A 17,510-nucleotide genomic window follows, 5' to 3' on the forward strand; every position below is an offset into this window, starting at 1 on the left:
TCAAAGGGCAGCTGGGGCAGACATTTGTAGGGTGCTTGGTGGCCCCAGGTTAGAGCATCAACCTCTTTTCCATTATTTCTAAGCACTATTTATGTTTTCGGAAGTCCTGCTGATATTTTTGTTTTAAATCTGTAGCACCAGAGTCAGGATTTCCTTTGGCAGTGGAAGGCCCAGCCTCCCTCTGTGCATCTAGCTGCCTGGCCACAAGAGACCTTGGAGGGTGTTCAGGAGTTGGGGGTGGGGCATACATGCTGGCCTCCAGCTCAAAGGATATGATCTTGTTTAACTTTTAGTAAGGCTCACAGGAAATCCAAGTCAGAGCCATTTACTCCCAGTCTCCTTCCCCACATTTTAACCAGCAGGACCTTTTGGTGCTCAGAATTGTGCTAAGGGCCGTTTGGTTAGCAGTTACTGGTCTCAAACCCCTGTGTCACTATGTGGCTGGCTATATTAGTCTGCGTGTTGTCTTTGTCTCTAGATGATGCTGTGTAGAAAAGAAACCCAAGTGTGTCCTTGTGAGTTTTATTGCATGGGTTTAGAAGCCTGGAGCTTGCCCTGCCACAGTTCTCTGTGTTGTTTTGGAAAACAGACAAGGTTTCCCAAAGCATGGCTTCCCCTTAGGCCAGCTTCCTCAGAAGGTAGACTCGGAAGTGGAGGTTTACGTGTAGCAGGTTTACAGGGGAGTAGGGTCAGAAAAATCACCCGTGAGAGAGAGGGCAGCAGACCCCTGCCAAAGAAGTTGAGCTGTGAAGCCTCAGTCAATGCCCTGGGGTGTCCTGGAGCTGATATCGACCTTCACAGTGACTTCAATAGAAGCAAGGGTGCCAGGCTTTGGACCCCTTCCCCTTTTGCCCCTAGCCTTGACTAGTCGTGGGGTGCAGGTTGCGCTGGGGAAAGGAGTTACCTTGAGTGAACCAGCTCCCTTTTGAGGAAGAAACCATCTATGAACCATCAGCAAGTGGTATTCCTGCAGTTGGAGAAATAAGTCCCTCTGTCTTTTTTTTTTTTTTTTTTTTTTTAAGATTTTATTTATTTGTGAGAGAGAGAATGAGAGACAGAGAGCATGAGAGGGAGGAGGGTCAGAGGGAGAAGCAGACGCCCTGCTGAGCAGGGAGCCTGATGTGGGACTCGATCCCGGGACTCCAGGATCATGACCTGAGCCAAAGGCAGTCGCTTAACCAGTTGAGCCACCCAGGCGCCCCTAAGTCCCTCTGTCTTGAAGGGAGCTTGGGGGACTGTTCTGTGAACTATCTGAATCAGGGTCCCTTGGGATGCTTGTTTAAAATGCACATTTCTGGGTCCAGGGGTACTAAATTAATCTTTAGGGGTGATGCCTGGACATTTGTATTTTCTCCACATTGTCCAGGTGATTTTGATGGTCTTGAGAGTTTTGAGAGTCATTCTGGTATAGGATTTTATGGTCAAAAGGTACTTCTTGAAAGTATTTGCCTAATTCCTAGGTGGCTCAATGTTCCTTACCTGGTTTTAGATCTAAGGATTCCATACGTTGATGTTGTGAATTGTTAGAGATGAGAACAAGGTTTCATTTCTTTGATTTAAATGCCTTTCATCCTAGACAAGAAATCGCTTTGAAGGCACCAGGTCAGAAGTGGAATTGCTGATGAAAAAGATGAAGGAGAATCCCCTTGAGCACAAGACCATCAGTCCCTACACCATGGAAGGGTACCTGTACGTTCAGGAGAAACGTGAGTGCTGGTGGTGAACGATGGCTTGGGGTACACTTAGGCCTTTTGCCCGGGAGGTAGAGGGTGTGTCTAGTAGTGCCTCGCCTAGAGCACAGCTTCTGTAAATATAGATTCGGGTGATGAGAGTAGCTGATAGTTGAGTTTTTTAAGGGAAAGATACCCAAAAGGTCTTGTCTACCTCCCCGTGATGTGTTCTGTTTTCTTTGTAACTGGAAATTCCCTTAGGAACCTGGAATTCATTGAGGCTCTGTGGTGATTTTTTTCTCCTTAATATCACTTGACGTGCCTGAACGCTTAGCATGGCTTTAGCTGTCGCACGCTTGGCATAGAGGCTCTGAAAGGGTCTTGCATGCTAGACCTTACTGTCTATCAGTAGTCATATCCTTGTGTGGACTTAATATGGAATGATTTTGTTCCATTCAAGACTTGGTTCGGCAAGGACCAAATAGTCATGACTTAGGCCTTCTCACCTCCTTTCTTCAATTGCTGTCATTTCAACCCTCACATTTTGTGAGTAGAAACACAAACTCACTCCGAGAGGTAGGAAGAGAAATCCATTGTCCTGCCAATGTGATGTCAAGGAAAGAAACACCAGGTGCTGCTAATCCAGACTTCTTTGTGATGACTCATAGGCTACTGCGATAGGTCTGGGGAAAGGCTTTTTGATGGGGCCGTGCTTTGAGGGTAGCACTTCCAGACTTAGCTCATGGAGTGCTAGGGATAGAAGAAGGTCAATTTTTTTTTTTTCTTTAATGGATAGTTCTCCTAGTCTTCCATCCCTCCTTTTTCGGTTGGACATGTTAATCCTCCCAGATTTTTGCTGGTTTTGTGCTCTTTACTGTCCTTCTGTTGATTCAGGGTGAGGCAAATGTCTTCACTCCTAGAAGCTTACTAATGGAACAGAACACTTGATTTCAGTGATTATTCTAGTTAGTGATTGCTCAAAAGTTTGCTTGGCCCTAAAATTGTTGCCTGGTGACAATGGGGGCAGTAGTGGGGTTTGAGTTTGGAGGCATTGGTTATCTTGAGGGTTTTTATGCCCTTTATTCTTACAGGGATGAGTTTGTTGAGGTTTATAAGAAGTGGAAGGTACTTTAGTACTGTGTTTTGTGTAGACCTCAATATAAGGTGTTACCTTTTTTACCCAATGAGAAGAGCCACCCCAAAAAGTTTAAGGTCAACTTGAATATAGTTCAGTGTCCACTTACAATACTTAATTTATTAATATTATTCACTTACATATATGTAATCTGCATTCACATTAATAAACCAATTTTATTCAAACACTTCACATGCTTTTTAAAACATGAATGTCTTGATAATCATTAGAACCAGATTTTAACTCTCAAACACATGAGTCTAGAGCATATCAATGGGATACAGCTTTTGTCATTTGAAAGTTTTGGTGACTTATTACTTAGAAATAATTTGAAATGTGAAGAAAAATTGCAAGAAGAGTATAATGAACAACTATATGCCCTTTATCTAGATGCATGAATTTTTACCATTGTTCCACAATTTACAGAGTTCTTTCTCTTTCTGGGTGTGTGTGTACACATATCACAGTCACAGAGACACACACACATTGCCGTTTTTTCTGACTCGTTTTGGAACTGATTCCATACCCCATGCTTCTTTACTTTAGTGTGTATTTCCTATTCTTTTTATGTAACCACAGTATAGTTTCCATATCCAGCAAATGTAACATTGATAAGATATTTAATGTAAATGACAGGTCCTATTCCAATTTTGTCAGTTGTCCCAGTAATGCCCTTATAAAGCATTTTCTTTTCCTTCTGTCTAGATAGGACTTCATACTGTGTTTGTCATGACTTACTCTGTAATAATTCCTCAGCTTTTCTTTGTCCTTCATGACACATTTTTGAAGAGTGTAAGCCAGTTCTTTTCTAGAATTTTCTTCACTGTGGGTTTGTCTAATGTTTCCCGGTGATTAGATTCAGGTTAGGCATCCCTTGTCAAATCCTATATAAGTAGTAACATTTGTGTTCTTATCTGGGTACCACGTCTAGCGGCACAGGATGGCCATCTGCCCCTCAGTGGTGATGTTAATTTTGGTCACTCACTCAAAGTATCATTTAGTTTATCCACTGTACAGTCACTAGTCTTCCCTTGTAGCTCATTAGCAGTGTATGGGGAGACCCCTTAAGACCATATCTTTCTCATCAAGCTTTGCTAGAGTTAGCATCCACTGGCAGTTCTTGCCTAAACAGATGGTTACTGTGATGGTTGCAAAATGGTGATTTCTTAGCTCTGTCACTCTCCCACATTTATTAGTTAGTGTACTGCAAGGAAGCAACCGCCCTCCCCTCCTCATTCTCTTCTTCTCTCCTTTCTTAGCCAGCCATCCATCCATCCATCCATCCATCCATCCATCCATCCATCCATCTTATTGTCAGGATGGACTTAAGGATTTCTGTTCTATTCAGTAGGCTAAATCCAAGTCCAGTACTGTTCTTATTTGTTTGGATGCTCAGATGATTTAAGATACAGAACTTTAGGAATCTTTGTGTTGTGCTATCCTTGGAATTTTTTCTCTGAGCCACAAAAATAAATTAGAATGGTTGGTATTTTTGTCTTTGATGCTTCAATGTAGACACTTACTGTGTTGCTTTTTACTTTTTTCATTTCCTACGTAATATTCCACTTTTTTTTTTTTAAAGATTTTATTTATTTATTTGAGAGAGAGAATGAGAGAGAGAGCATGAGAGGGGGGAGGGTCAGAGGGAGAAGCAGACTCCCTGCTGAGCAGGGAGCCCGATGCGGGACTCGATCCTGGGACTCCAGGATCATGACCTGAGCCGAAGGCAGTCACTTAACCAACTGAGCCACCCAGGCGCCCTGTAATATTCCACATTTGCTATGGGCACTGATACCCTGAAAAATAACTACTAAATCTTTGTTAAATTTCATGTTACTACTTAAAAACAACAGCAGCAACAACAACAACAAAACCATTTCTGCTCTGTGATCTCTTAGAGCATCTAAGGCTAGTGTTGATTGAGGACCTTAGAGGCTAATAATGCTGATTATGCCTTCTTCCTCTAATAATATTTTGTTATTCAAGATAAAGTAGTTAGCCAACCACCAGGTAGAATCAGGATTTGACTGAAGGGCATCTCCCTCTTTCCTGAGGGATAATATTGAGGGACAGACTCCTTAGATTACATTTGGGTATTTATAGTTACTTCCATTTACATCTTTGTGTCAGAGTTTGCCTGTCTGCTTTTCAGATCATCTTGAGTCTGGTAAAGTACAGATTAGGGGTTTGGCAGTAGGTCAGAACCTCTGTATGTCTTTGCAGAGAGTTGCAGAGCAGCTGTGTGGGAAGCATGAAGTCATCACACCAGATGGGAACAGTGACAGGCACTTTGAGGAGCTTTTCTCTGTTCTTTCCTCAATCATCTTACTTCTGTCAGGGGAGAAGGAAACTTCAAGTGGAGATTGATGATGGGAAAGAGAATTAATTTCCCCAGGGAACCTCTACTTCCCTTATATTTTAAGACCCATTGGATACAGCATTTAGTGGGAAACAGTCTTCCTTGGTCCCTGGGGAAAGCCCTGGGTCAATTCCATTTCCAGCCCGTGGGATCAGATTTCTGCCTGTTCCAGTCTAGCTGGTGGAGATTACATTGCCCTTAGAAACAGTTTAAGGGTAGGTGAGCACTGTGGGTTGTGGGCTGTGTGTATTTCCAGCATGCGTTCGACACATAGAGATGTTTCATGGGAAATACTACCTTGCAGGTCACTTTGGAACTTCTTGGGTGAAGCACTACTGTACATATCAACGGGATTCCAAACAAATCACCATGGTACCATTTGACCAAAAGTCAGGAGGAAAGGGGGTGAGTTCGTTTTTTAAATTTCATGCTTGATTTGCTTGGCTAACATAGGATGGTTATAATGCATATGTATAGCAACACCTTCAGTATGTCACTGTCATTTTCTTTTTTTGTTTTTTAAGTTTTTTTTTTTTCTACTGAAGTATAATTAGCATACAGTATTAAATTTCCCTTCAGGTATACAGTATAATGACTCAACAATTGTATACATTATTCAGTGCTCGTCACAGTACGTAGACTTTTAAACTCCTTATCTATTCCATTCACCGCCCCCCACTCACCTTCCCTCTGGCAACCATCAGTTTGTTCTCTATGTTTGAGTCTGTTTTTTTGTCCATCTGGACATTTGCTTTTTCTTTGTTGGTTCATTTGTTTCTTATATTGCACATTTAAATGAAATCATATGGTTTTTGTCTTACTCTGTCTGACCTATTTTACTTAGCATTTATACCCTCTAGGTCCATCCATGTTGTTGCAAGTGGGAATACCTCGTTTTTTTTTCATGGTTGAGTAATACTCCTTTATATATATATATCCCAGTTTCATTCTTTTGCATTTGGCTGACCAGTTTTCCCAGCACCATTTGTTGAAGAAGACTGTGTTTTCCCCATTGTATATTCTTGCCTCCTTTGTTGTAGATTAATAGATCATATAGGTGTGGGTTTATCCGTGGATTCTCTATCCTGTTCCATGGAGCTATATGTCTGGTTTTGTGCCAGAACCATACTGTTTTGATCACTACAGCTTTGTAGTGTATCTGGAAATCTGGGATTGTGATATCTCCAACTTTGTTCTTCTTTCGCAAGATTGCTTTGCTGTAGTTTTCCTTACTTTTACACAATAGTTCTAGGAGGAATAGTACCCTAGACAGTAACTATAGCAAGGCGAGTATTCTTAGCTTTAAGTTCTATTAGGAGCTGCAACTAAGAAAGATTCTTGTATTTCACATATATACAATGTTAAGTATGTCAAATGTGTTTAGATGCTAGAAATTCCTGGATGGCCTTGTCCTGTGAAACTGATGGATATCACTCTTACTTGATACAAAGAGGGCTGCAAGCTAATGGTTTAGGTGTCCTGATTATCTGTTGCTGTGTAACAGATCACTGAAAAACTTAGCAACTTTTTTTTTTCTAAAGATTTTATTTATTTATTTATGTGTGAGAGAGAGAGACCATGAGCAGGGGGAGAGGGAGAGAGGCAGATGGAGAGGCAGAGGGAGAGGGACAAGCAGACTTCCCACTGAGTGGGGAGCCTGACACAGGGCTCGATCCCAGGACCCCGAGATCATGACCTGAGCTAAAGTCAGATGTTTAACCGATTGAGCCACCCAGGTGCCCAAACTTGCCAACTTTTAAAACAACACCAGTCATTTTAGTATTTCTCACAGTTTCTGAATGGGTCAGGAATTGGGTGAGCGTTGGGATGGGTGCTTTGGGCTCAGGGTTTCTCAGGGGGTTCCAATCAGATGGTAGCAGGAGCTGGAACAGTGAGGGTTTAAAGCAGCTGAAGGCTGGTCAGCCATGACTCTCTTTCTTTCTCCTGATCTCCTTCCTCCCCTTCCCTCTTTCCCACCTGCTCTGTATAGTATCAGGGCCTGTCCATCTGGTTTCTCAATGGGAGATAGTTTGGATTTCCTCACAGCATGGTGGCCTTAGGGCAGCTAAAGATGTCAAGAGTGAATATTCCAGCAGTGAAAGCAGAGACTGCATGTAGCCTTAGAAGTCATAGAGCTCTGTTGGTTGAAGCAGTCCTAAAAGCCCCCCAAGCCCACCCAGTTTCATGGGGAGAGGATGTAGACCAGCCTCTTGATGGAGGAATATTACAGTCACATGAAGAATGTGTAGGATAGAAATACTCTTGCAGACTCATTTTAGACCCAAAGACACCCCCAGATTTAAAGTGAGGGGGTGGAAAACCATTTACCATGCTAATGGACACCAAAAGAAAGCTGGGGTGGCAATCCTTATATCAGACAAATTAGATTTTAAACCAAAGACTGTAATAAGAGATGAGGAAGGACACTATATTCTACTTAAAGGGTCTATCCAACAAGAAGATCTAACAACTGTAAATATCTATGCCCCTAACATGGGACCAGCCAATTATATAAGGCAATTAATGACAAAAGCAAAGAAACACATCGACAACAATACAATAATAGTGGGGGACTTAACACCCCCTCACTGAAATGGACAGATCGTCTAAGCAAAAGATCAACAAGGAAATAAAGACTTTAAATGACACACTGGACCAAATGGACTTCACAGACATATTCAGAACATTCCATCCCAAAGCAACAGAATACACATTCTTCTCTAGTGCCCATGGAACATTCTCCAGAATCGATCACATCCTAGGTCAGAAATCAGGTCTCAACTGGTACCAAAAGATTGGGATCATTCCCTGCCTGTTTTCAGACCACAGTGCTTTGAAACTAGAACTCAATCACAAGAGGAAAGTCAGAAAGAACTCAAATACATGGAGACTAAAGAGCATCCTACTAAAGAATAAATGGGTCAACCAGGAAATTAAAGAAGAATTAAAAAAATTCGTGGAAACCAAGGAAAATGAAAACACAACTATTCAAAATCTTTGGGATGCAGCAAAGGCAGTCCTAAGAGGAAAGTATATAGCAATACAAGCCTTTCTCAAGAAACAAGAAAGGTCTCAAGTACACAACCTAACCCTCCACCTAAAGGAGCTGGAGAAAGAACAGCAAATAAAGCCTAAACCCAGCAGGAGAAGAGAAATAATAAAGATCAGAGCAGAAATCAATGAAATAGAAACTAAAACAACAGTAGAACAGATCAACGAAACTAGGAGCTGGTTCTTTGAAAGAATTAACAAGATTGATAAACCCCTGGCCAGACTTACCAAAAAGAGAAGACAAATGACCCAAATCAACAAAATCATGAATGAAAGAGGAGAGATCACAACCAACACCAAAGAAATACAAACAATTATAAGAACATATTATGAGCAACTCTATGCCAACAAATTAGATAACCTGGAAGAAATGGAGGCATTCTTAGAGATGTATCAACTACCAAAACTGAACCAGGAAGAAATAGAAAACCTGAACAGACCTATAACCACTAAGGAAATTGAAGCAGTCATTAAAAATCTCCCAAAAAACAAAAGCCCAGGGCCAGATGGCTTCCCAGGGGAATTCTACCAAACATTTAAAGAAGAATTAATACCTATTCTTCTGAAACTGTTCCAAAAAATAGAAATGGAAGGAAAACTTCCAAACTCATTTTATGAGGCCACCATTACCTTGATCCCCAAACCAGACAAAGACCCCATCAAAAAGGAGAACTACAGGCCAATATCCCTGATGAACACGGATGCAAAAATTCTCACCAAAATACTAGCGAATAGGATCCAACAGTACATTAAAAGGATTATTCACCACGACCAAGTGGGATTTATCCCTGGGCTGCAAGGTTGGTTCAACATCCGCAAATCAATCAACGTGATACAATACATTAACAAAAGAAAGAACAAGGATCATATGATCCTCTCAATAGATGCAGAAAAAGCATTTGACAAAGTACAGCATCCTTTCTTGATCAAAACTCTTCAGAGTATAGGCATAGAGGGTACATACCTCAATATCATAAAAACCATCTATGAAAAACCTACAGCGAATATCATTCTCAATGGGGAAAAACTGAGAGCTTTCCCCCTAAGGTCAGGAACGCGGCAGGGATGTCCACTATCACCACTGCTATTCAACATAGTATTGGAAGTCCTAGCCACAGCAATCAGACAACAAAAAGAAATAAAAGGCATCCAAATTGGCAAAGAAGAAGTCAAACTCTCACTCTTTGCAGATGATATGATACTTTATGTGGAAAACCCCAAAGACTCCACTCCAAAACTGCTAGAACTCATACAGGAATTCAGTAAAGTGGCAGGATATAAAATCAATGCACAGAAGTCAGTGGCATTCCTATACACCAACAACAAGACAGAAGAAAGAGAAATTAAGGAGTCGATGCCATTTACAATTGCACCCCAAAACATAAGATGCCTAGGAGTAAATCTAACCAAAGAGGCAAAGGATCTGTACTCAGAAAACTATAAAATACTCATGAAAGAAATTGAGGGAGACACAAAAAAATGGAAAAATGTTCCATGCTCATGGATTGGAAGAACAAATATTGTGAAGATGTCAATGCTACCTAGAGCAATCTACACATTCAGTGCAATCCCCATCAAAATACCATCCACATTTTTTCAAAGAAATGGAACAAATAATCCTAAAATTTGTATGGAACCAGAAAAGACCCCGCATAGCCAGAGGAATGTTGAAAAAGAAAAGCAAAGCCGGCGGCATCACAATTCCGGACTTCCAGCTCTATTACAAAGCTGTCCTCATCAAGACAGTATGGTACTGGCACAAAAACAGACACATAGATCAATGGAAGAGAACAGAGAGCCCAGAAATGGACCCTCAACTCTATGGTCAACTCATCTTTGACAAAGCAGGAAGGAATGTCCAATGGAAAAAAGACAGTCTCTTCAACAAATGGTGTTGGGAAAATTGGATAGCCACATGCAGAAGAATGAAACCGGACCATGTCCTTACACCACACACAAAAATAGACTCCAAATGGTTGAAAAACCTCAATGTGAGACAGGAGTCCATTAAAATCCTAAAGGAGAACACAGGCAGCAACTTCTTCGACCTCAGCCGCAGCAACTTCTTCCTAGAAACATCGCCAAAGGCAAGGGAAGCAAGGGCAAAAATGAACTATTGGGACTTCATCAAGATAAAAGGCTTTTGCACAGCAAAAGAAACAGTCAACAAAACCAAAAGACAACCTACAGAATAGGCAAAGATATTTGCAAATGACATATCAGATAAAGGGCTAGTATCCAAAATCTATAAAGAACTTATCAAACTCAACACCCAAAGAACAAAGAATCCAGTCAAGAAATGGGCGGAAGACATGAGCAGACATTTTTCCAAAGAAGACATCCAAATGGCCAACAGACACATTAAAAAGAGCTCAATATCGCTCGGCATCAGGGAAATCCAAATCAAAACCTCAATGAGATACCACCTCACACTAGTCAGAATGGCTAAAATTAACAAGTCAGGAAATGACAGATGTTGGCAGGGATGCGGAGAAAGGGGAACCCTCCTACACTGTTGGTGGGAATGCAAGCTGGTGCAGCCACTCTGGAAAACAGTATGGAGGTTCCTCAAAAAGTTGAAAATAGAGCTACCTTATGATCCAGCAATTGCACTACTGGGTATTTACCCCAAAGATACAAAAGTAGGGATCCGAAAGGGTACGTGCACCCCGATGTTTATAGCAGCAATGTCCACAATAGCCAAACTGTGGAAAGAGCCAAGATGTCCATCGGCAGATGAATGGATAAAGAAGATGTGGTATATATATACAACGGAATATTATGCAGCCATCAAAAGGAGTGAGATCTTGCCATTTGCAACGACATGGATGGAACTGGAGGGTATTATGTTGAGCGAAATAAGTCAAACAGAGAAAGACATGTATTATATGACCTCACTGATATGAGGAATTCTTAATCTCAGGAAACAAACTGAGGGTTGCTAGAGTGGGGAGTGGGGTGGGAAGGATGGGGTGACTGAGTGATAGACACTGGGGAGGGTATGTGCTCTGGTAAGCGCTGTGAATTGTGCAAGACTGTTGAATCTCAGATCTGTACCTCTGAAACAAATAATGCAATATATGTTAAGAAAAAAAAAAGAAGAAGAAGATAGCAGGAGGGGAAGAATGAAGGGGGGGAAATCGGAGGGGTAGACGAACCATGAGAGATGATGGACTCTGAAAAACAAACTGAGGGTTCTAGAGGGGAGGGGGGTGGGAGGATGGGTTAGCCTGGTGATGGGTATTGAGGAGGGCACATTCTGCATGGAGCACTGGGTGTTATGCACAAACAATGAATCATGAAACACTACATCTAAAACTAATGATGTAATGTATGGGGATTAACATAACAATAAAAAAATAATAAAAGTAAAAAAAAAAAAAAAGGAAAAAAAAGGAAATACTCTTGCAGCCGGCTCCGATCATAGGCCCTGCAGGTCACTGCTGTAGAGCTCCCCACTGTGCTCCAGCCTTTCTCCTTTCCTCTGGGCTTGCTAGCTGCAGCCTGAGCGCATTTCCTCTCCTGGTGATGGGTCTTTTCTCTCTGGCTGTTCTTAATATCTTTTTTTCCTTTTGGTATTCTGCATTTCATTATGATGGTCATATGTATGATTTTTTTTTTCATTCTGTTGTGCTTGGGAATTTGGGGCCTTTCTGTATTTGGGGATGGGTGTCTTTTAGTAACTTTGGGAAATTCTTACCATTTATCACTTTGAATTTTGCCTCATCCCCATTATCGCCTTCTGGACATAATTCCTTTGGAAGATAGCTAAATATTTTTAACAGAAGCATTTATATTTTTCATCTGTTTGTATCTCTGGATTCCATTCTGCATAATTTCTTTGATTCTATGTTTAAATAATTTTTAAGCTGTATCTAATATGTTGATAAATTAGTCCCCAGTAAGCATTCCATCTCTGGTACTCTCTGTGGTGCACTGTGGTGCAGTGTGTGTGTGTGTGTGTGTGTGTGTGTGTGTGTGTGTGTGTATAGGGGGGCATTACAGAGGCTAAGAGCATCAGCTTTGAAATTAGACTGCCCGGCTCAGTAATGTTAGATGCATCTGTCATTACTGTTGGCTACTCTATCAGGCTGCCCCTTTGCTCTGTACCACTTCCAGTTTTTCTTCCTGGCTTTCTTTTACTTAGTCCACAATACAGGAATTTATCAGCATCTCTTTTCCTTCCATGTATTACAAAAGAATACACCAAAGCTCTTTTAATGTTTCAGGAGTGGAGTAATGCCAGGAAAACAACATTGTTTAAATATAGAAACATAAAGAAATTTATGGAGTCGGAAGAGATATTAAACATTAATCACTAGGTGTTCCCTAGTTTTTATACAAAGGCAGTAGTTAGACTTGCTCCCTTGGGTTGAGCCATAGTCCTTTTCCAATCCTGTCTTTCTAGAAATGAGCATCACTAAATTATTCTCTCACACAGTCTTTATTTTGGAGCTTTTGACCTTGTGCTTTCCTAAGCCTTAAAAGAAGAACTTTTGTGTTTGGTCTTATCCCACTGGAAAGTGAATGACAGAGACCAATTATGGTGGATGTTTGGGACTCCCACGTCTTCAGTGAGTTAATAGTAAACACATCACTGGGTTGTTAAGAAGTTTATATGAATTAGTATATATACTCTTAGAAGAGAGCTTCACACACAGTGAGTTCTGCATTAGGAGCTTGATAGTACAATAATTAATTTTCCTAATAATTCCTTAAATTTATTTTATATTTTTCTAAGTCCATGTATTGTCTACATTATCCTGTTTGATCCAATTTTCTCCTTCATAAAGGAGGAAATCGAGGTCTAGAGAGAGCAAATGATTTATAAAGCCCATAAAACTGATGAGTTACAGAGCCAGTACTCACAGCCTGATTCTGGAGTCTGCATCTCCTGAATCGGAGGTTGCTGCTGCTAGTAATAGTAACAAGAATAGAAAAATATATAAAATAGTGGCTCTCCCTGACATCACTATTTGCTCAGCTTTCTGGAGGTGATGTCATCTCAGTTTGTACAGGAGAATCATGTGACATCTTTCTATATGATATATGTGTTTGTAGAGAGCTCTCCTAGGAGGTGGAGGTAGACTTAACACAGGTAATAGGGTGGGTTTTTTTTCTCTCTAACATGCTTTTTCACTTCCCTTTCCTTCCTTCACTTTGCTGTCCATTTCATTTGATTATTTTCCTGTAAAACTACCTGCTTTTCTCTTAGCTTCCGGCAAGGATATGTGAGCAGATTTGTTCCATCATCTTGGAGACTAGACCCTGTGTGTGGTGAAAGAGAATTCCCCTATATCCTAACCTCTGAGTTGAGGCAGCTCTCTCTGTGTGAGGTCTGGAGCAGTCCAAAGGTGACCTTGTCCCTTCCCTTGCTTGAAACCCTTCATTATGTTTCCTGTGCTCTCAGGTTATGGACCACAATGTGCATGATCTGGCTCTTGATTCCCTCAGACTCTTTCATGCCAGTCTGCCTTTTGCTTTGGGATTGAGCCATATTGGCTGGCTTTCAATTCCTCCCAGGCTCCGTGGACCCTGACCACAGGACCTTTCCACCTGCTATTCTCTACCCCCTAAAAAACACAGTAGATGTAAGGCTTGTGAATATAAACCATCTCTTGCTAGGTCTTCTGTATTTTGTGTGGTATTGTGATACTAGGGGGTGGTTAAGTTTTACCATAAGCAGTCACATTTCCTATTTCAACAAATTAGGCATGTTTGCTAGTTTTCCCCCTTGTTTAGAGAAAAAGATTGGCAAAGGCAGGAGAAACATGAACCCTAAATTCCTTCATGGGAAAAAGAGAAGAAATCAGGAAGAGAAACCCCTATGTTTTTAGGCAATAAAAGAGCACTATGTGATGAGACTGTTGGATTACCTTTGTACAATGGGATACTACTCAGCAGTAAAAAGAAACAAACTCTTGATTTGCACAACATAGGTGAATTGCAAAAGAATTGTGCCAAGTCAAAGAAGTCAGAAATAAAAGGGCACATACTGTGTGATTCCATTTATATGAAATTATAGAATATGCAAATTAATCTGTATGATAAGAAAGCAGATTCAGTATTTGCCTGAGGCTGAACTGGGTGAAGGGATGGAATTCGAAGGACAAGGAAACTTCTGAGGGTGATGGAAATGTTCATTAGCTTGATTGTGGTGTTGATTTTATGGAGAGATACAGAAGTTAAAACTCATAAATTGACATGTACAGTTTATATACATTAGCTACACTGTCATAAAGCTGTTAAAAACCTATTTATTGAGCATATCCTCTGTTCTGGGGCCTATTTGGGCTCTGGGAACACAGGAATCAGCAAGAAAAGACACAGTCCCTGCCCTCGGGAGCTTGGAGTATAATGAGGAGGGAGACATGATTGAAATCATCACCCTCATCAAGGGACAATTCCAGCTACGATGGTGCTATGTGAACATGTCTTGGGGATATTTGACCTGGTCCAGGAAGGCCTTCCTGAAAAAGTGAAGGCAGTGAAACGTAGAAACTCAGAGTTGGGAGGAGACTGCAGGTCATCTGGTTTAACCCTTATCAACCCTGCAAATTAGGGGCACCTGGGTGGCTCAGTCAGTTGTGTCCAACTCTTGGTTTGGGCTCAGGTCATGATCTCAGGGTCATGAGATCGAGCCCCCCACTGGGCACTGTGCTCAGTGAGGAGTCTGCTTGTCCCTCTCCCTCCCCCTCTGGCTCCCCCTCTGCCAGTCTGCTTTCGTGTGCATGCTCTCTCTCAAATAAATTAATTAAAAACAAACCCAGCAAATTAAACCTGTTTCAAACATTATCAACAAGAGTTTATGTAGCATGGGTTGATGCTGTACCATCATGATGTGCTAGAACTAAATTAAAACTAGAGATGTTTGGCTTGAAGTATAACTTGGTTTATAGGTTTTAGCTTCGTGAGGCTTGTGGCTGAGGGAAGGTTTTTGATCAACATTCCACCTTCCTGTGGGTCATGAACACTCAGGCTTGAGAAGATGGAATAATCACTCCTGTTGATGTGGCACGTTTGTGGTTTGCTGGAGAGGCACATAGCATAGCCCATGTTCAGGCCTCATCTTGATAGTGTGTATGCTCCCAACAGGGAGAAGATGAATCCGTCACCCTGAAATCCTGCACCCGGCGGAAAACAGATTCTATCGAGAAGAGGTTTTGCTTTGATGTAGAAGCAGTAGACAGGTGAGTAGCTGTCACACTTTGCTCAAGAACAGATATTACTAAATTTGGATTTTTTACCTTTTCCATTTAGTCGGGGCTTTTCTGTCCTTGATCTCACCCTACCCCTCCTTTTCCAGATACTCAGTTTGGAATAGACCTCGGGCCAGTTGCTGGTCTGCAAGGATCAGCATAGCTTCTCCCCTCTTGTAGGTTCAGTGATGAGCCTCTGGTTTGGTTTGCTTGAACGTTAGGGCTTTCTGAGAAGTAATGTGTGTTATCTTAGGAGGTTGAGTAGATGTTTAAAGAAAACTGCTTAGCATGATTATATGAACTATTTGAGATTTTTTACTTTAAAAGTATTTAATTTTTTTAAATTTAAAAAGTGGTCCAAAAGGAATGGGGTAAAGTGAAGGATGGAACAAGTTGTACTCATTTAAAAAAAGATAGCTTTTAGTTGTAGCATTTCCCCTACCACTGTGTGTAATGCACCAGGAAAGACAGCAAACCACTTGTAAAATCACTTTTTGCAGAGGGAGCTGCGTGTTGTAGTCCTCAATATTTATGGAGTCTCATTAAGTTGTACCATTTCATGGTGTTAAGCTAGTTTGACAACATTCCAATTCTTTGAAACACTGTACTTGGCAACAGGTTAATTCCTTGAGTGAAAGCCACATGTTAAGTGTATCTGTGCTGTCTGTTCAAGATCAGCAGTGCCAGCATTAAAGATCCTTAAATCTCAGGATGATTCTCCTATAATGCCATTTCTCCCTTTATTCCAACACACACACACACACACACACACACCGCTTTGTGAAGTCAATACTTCTGCCTTTCTGGGACATTGACTTAGGGCTACTTTTTCCTGATTCTAGAAGATGGAGAGACTGTGAGTGCCTTCTGGGGTGTTGGCAGGTTTGGAATGCCTTCTTGTGCCCTGATGTTTCCCTGCACTGTGACTACTGGAGGCTGCTTGAGCTCCCGTAGGGGGAGCATGCCCTGCTTTAATCAGGAATTCATGGAAACTACCTCATCTCTTCAGCACTTAGTCATTATACCTTGGACTCTCAAGTTAGGCAGCCAGGGTCTAAATTTGGACTTTGCTGCTTCGTAGCCATGTGACTTTCAGCTATAACTACTTAATCTCTCAGGGCCTCGATTTCCTTATCTGGAAAATGGAGATAGTAATAGTACCTAGTTCCTAGAATTCTAAGGATTCAAGGAGATAATGCACGTAAAACGCTTGGCAGGATGGCAAATAATAAATGCTTAGCAAGTGTTAGCTGTTACTTGTTAATTAGCTTGTCCTGCACGTTCACCAGACTTGATTATTTTGTAAGGTTAGACTCTAAATGATGAGAAGTAAGCATAATTTGTAAAGAAAAGAGAATACCCCAGTTCTTCACCATGTGTGGGGATGTGGGAGGGTAATAGGGAAGGGGTGCATGAGGACATAGGTTGAACTAAGGTAGCATAGGGGAATTGCAAAATGTCTGCCTCACACCAAAATTTGTTATTCTTGGTTTTAAACAAATCCTAACTCAGGATGCTTTAAGTACCTGTATGCGTCTCTGTTCTCAGTATGGAATCTAAGGGAATTCATATTGTTGGCATCCATTAAAGAGGTGGAGAAGACGGGTATGTTTAAAAGCAGAGTTAGTTGTTTGATGCTTGTCATCTGTTTCTAGAGACTATTGTCTCTTTGTATGGTTATTTGGAAGAAGGTGTGCCTCACATTGCAGCTGTCCCTTATTTGAAAACCAGTTCAGAGATGATTTCTGAAGCTGAATCGTTTCCTGTTTTCTTCCTCAGAAGTTTTCCCAGAAGTTTTAGAGAGTTGCTTTTTAGGCAATTAAAACTCAACGTGGTGCCTCCGTCTCATTTCCACCTTGCAAATACTTCCATTTTTCCCCTTGATTATACCCTTGAAAGCTTTGCAAGTCCCAATTATAAGCTGAGAGCTTATAGAAGGTGTCACATGGAACATACTGAGTGGGTTTGGGAAGTGGATTTCTCCTAAGTTGCTCTCTCTGGTTCCCTGGGGATGACACGGAGGGGTTTCAGTAGGGGTTCAGAAAGAGGCTGCTAAATTTCCTCTTGGTAAGCAGGAAGTGAGTAGCCAGTTCTGT

General features: G+C 41.3%; 1 protein-coding gene across 26 annotated transcripts in view; it reads left to right on the top strand.

The window, feature by feature from the left end:
- ARHGAP26 (Rho GTPase activating protein 26) overlaps positions 1-17,510 on the top strand; it is a 431,139-nt gene that overhangs the window by 131,496 nt on the left and 282,133 nt on the right. For all 26 annotated transcript variants that reach the window (XR_010413044.1, XR_010413045.1, XR_010413042.1 and 23 more), the window contains 3 exons: positions 1,577-1,706; positions 5,469-5,569; positions 15,311-15,405. Coding sequence is in view for 19 of the 26 variants with exons in the window: in XM_064596092.1 (XP_064452162.1) it covers positions 1,577-1,706; positions 5,469-5,569; positions 15,311-15,405 (326 nt within the window). In the remaining 7 variants the exon portion in view is untranslated. The remainder of the gene's footprint in view (positions 1-1,576; positions 1,707-5,468; positions 5,570-15,310; positions 15,406-17,510) is intronic.

Source organism: Mirounga angustirostris, unplaced genomic scaffold (assembly GCF_029215605.1).
Source record: "Mirounga angustirostris isolate CCGP_5_RB_7025 unplaced genomic scaffold, mMirAng1.0.hap1 SCAF_7, whole genome shotgun sequence".
NCBI classification, from domain to species: domain Eukaryota; kingdom Metazoa; phylum Chordata; class Mammalia; order Carnivora; family Phocidae; genus Mirounga; species Mirounga angustirostris.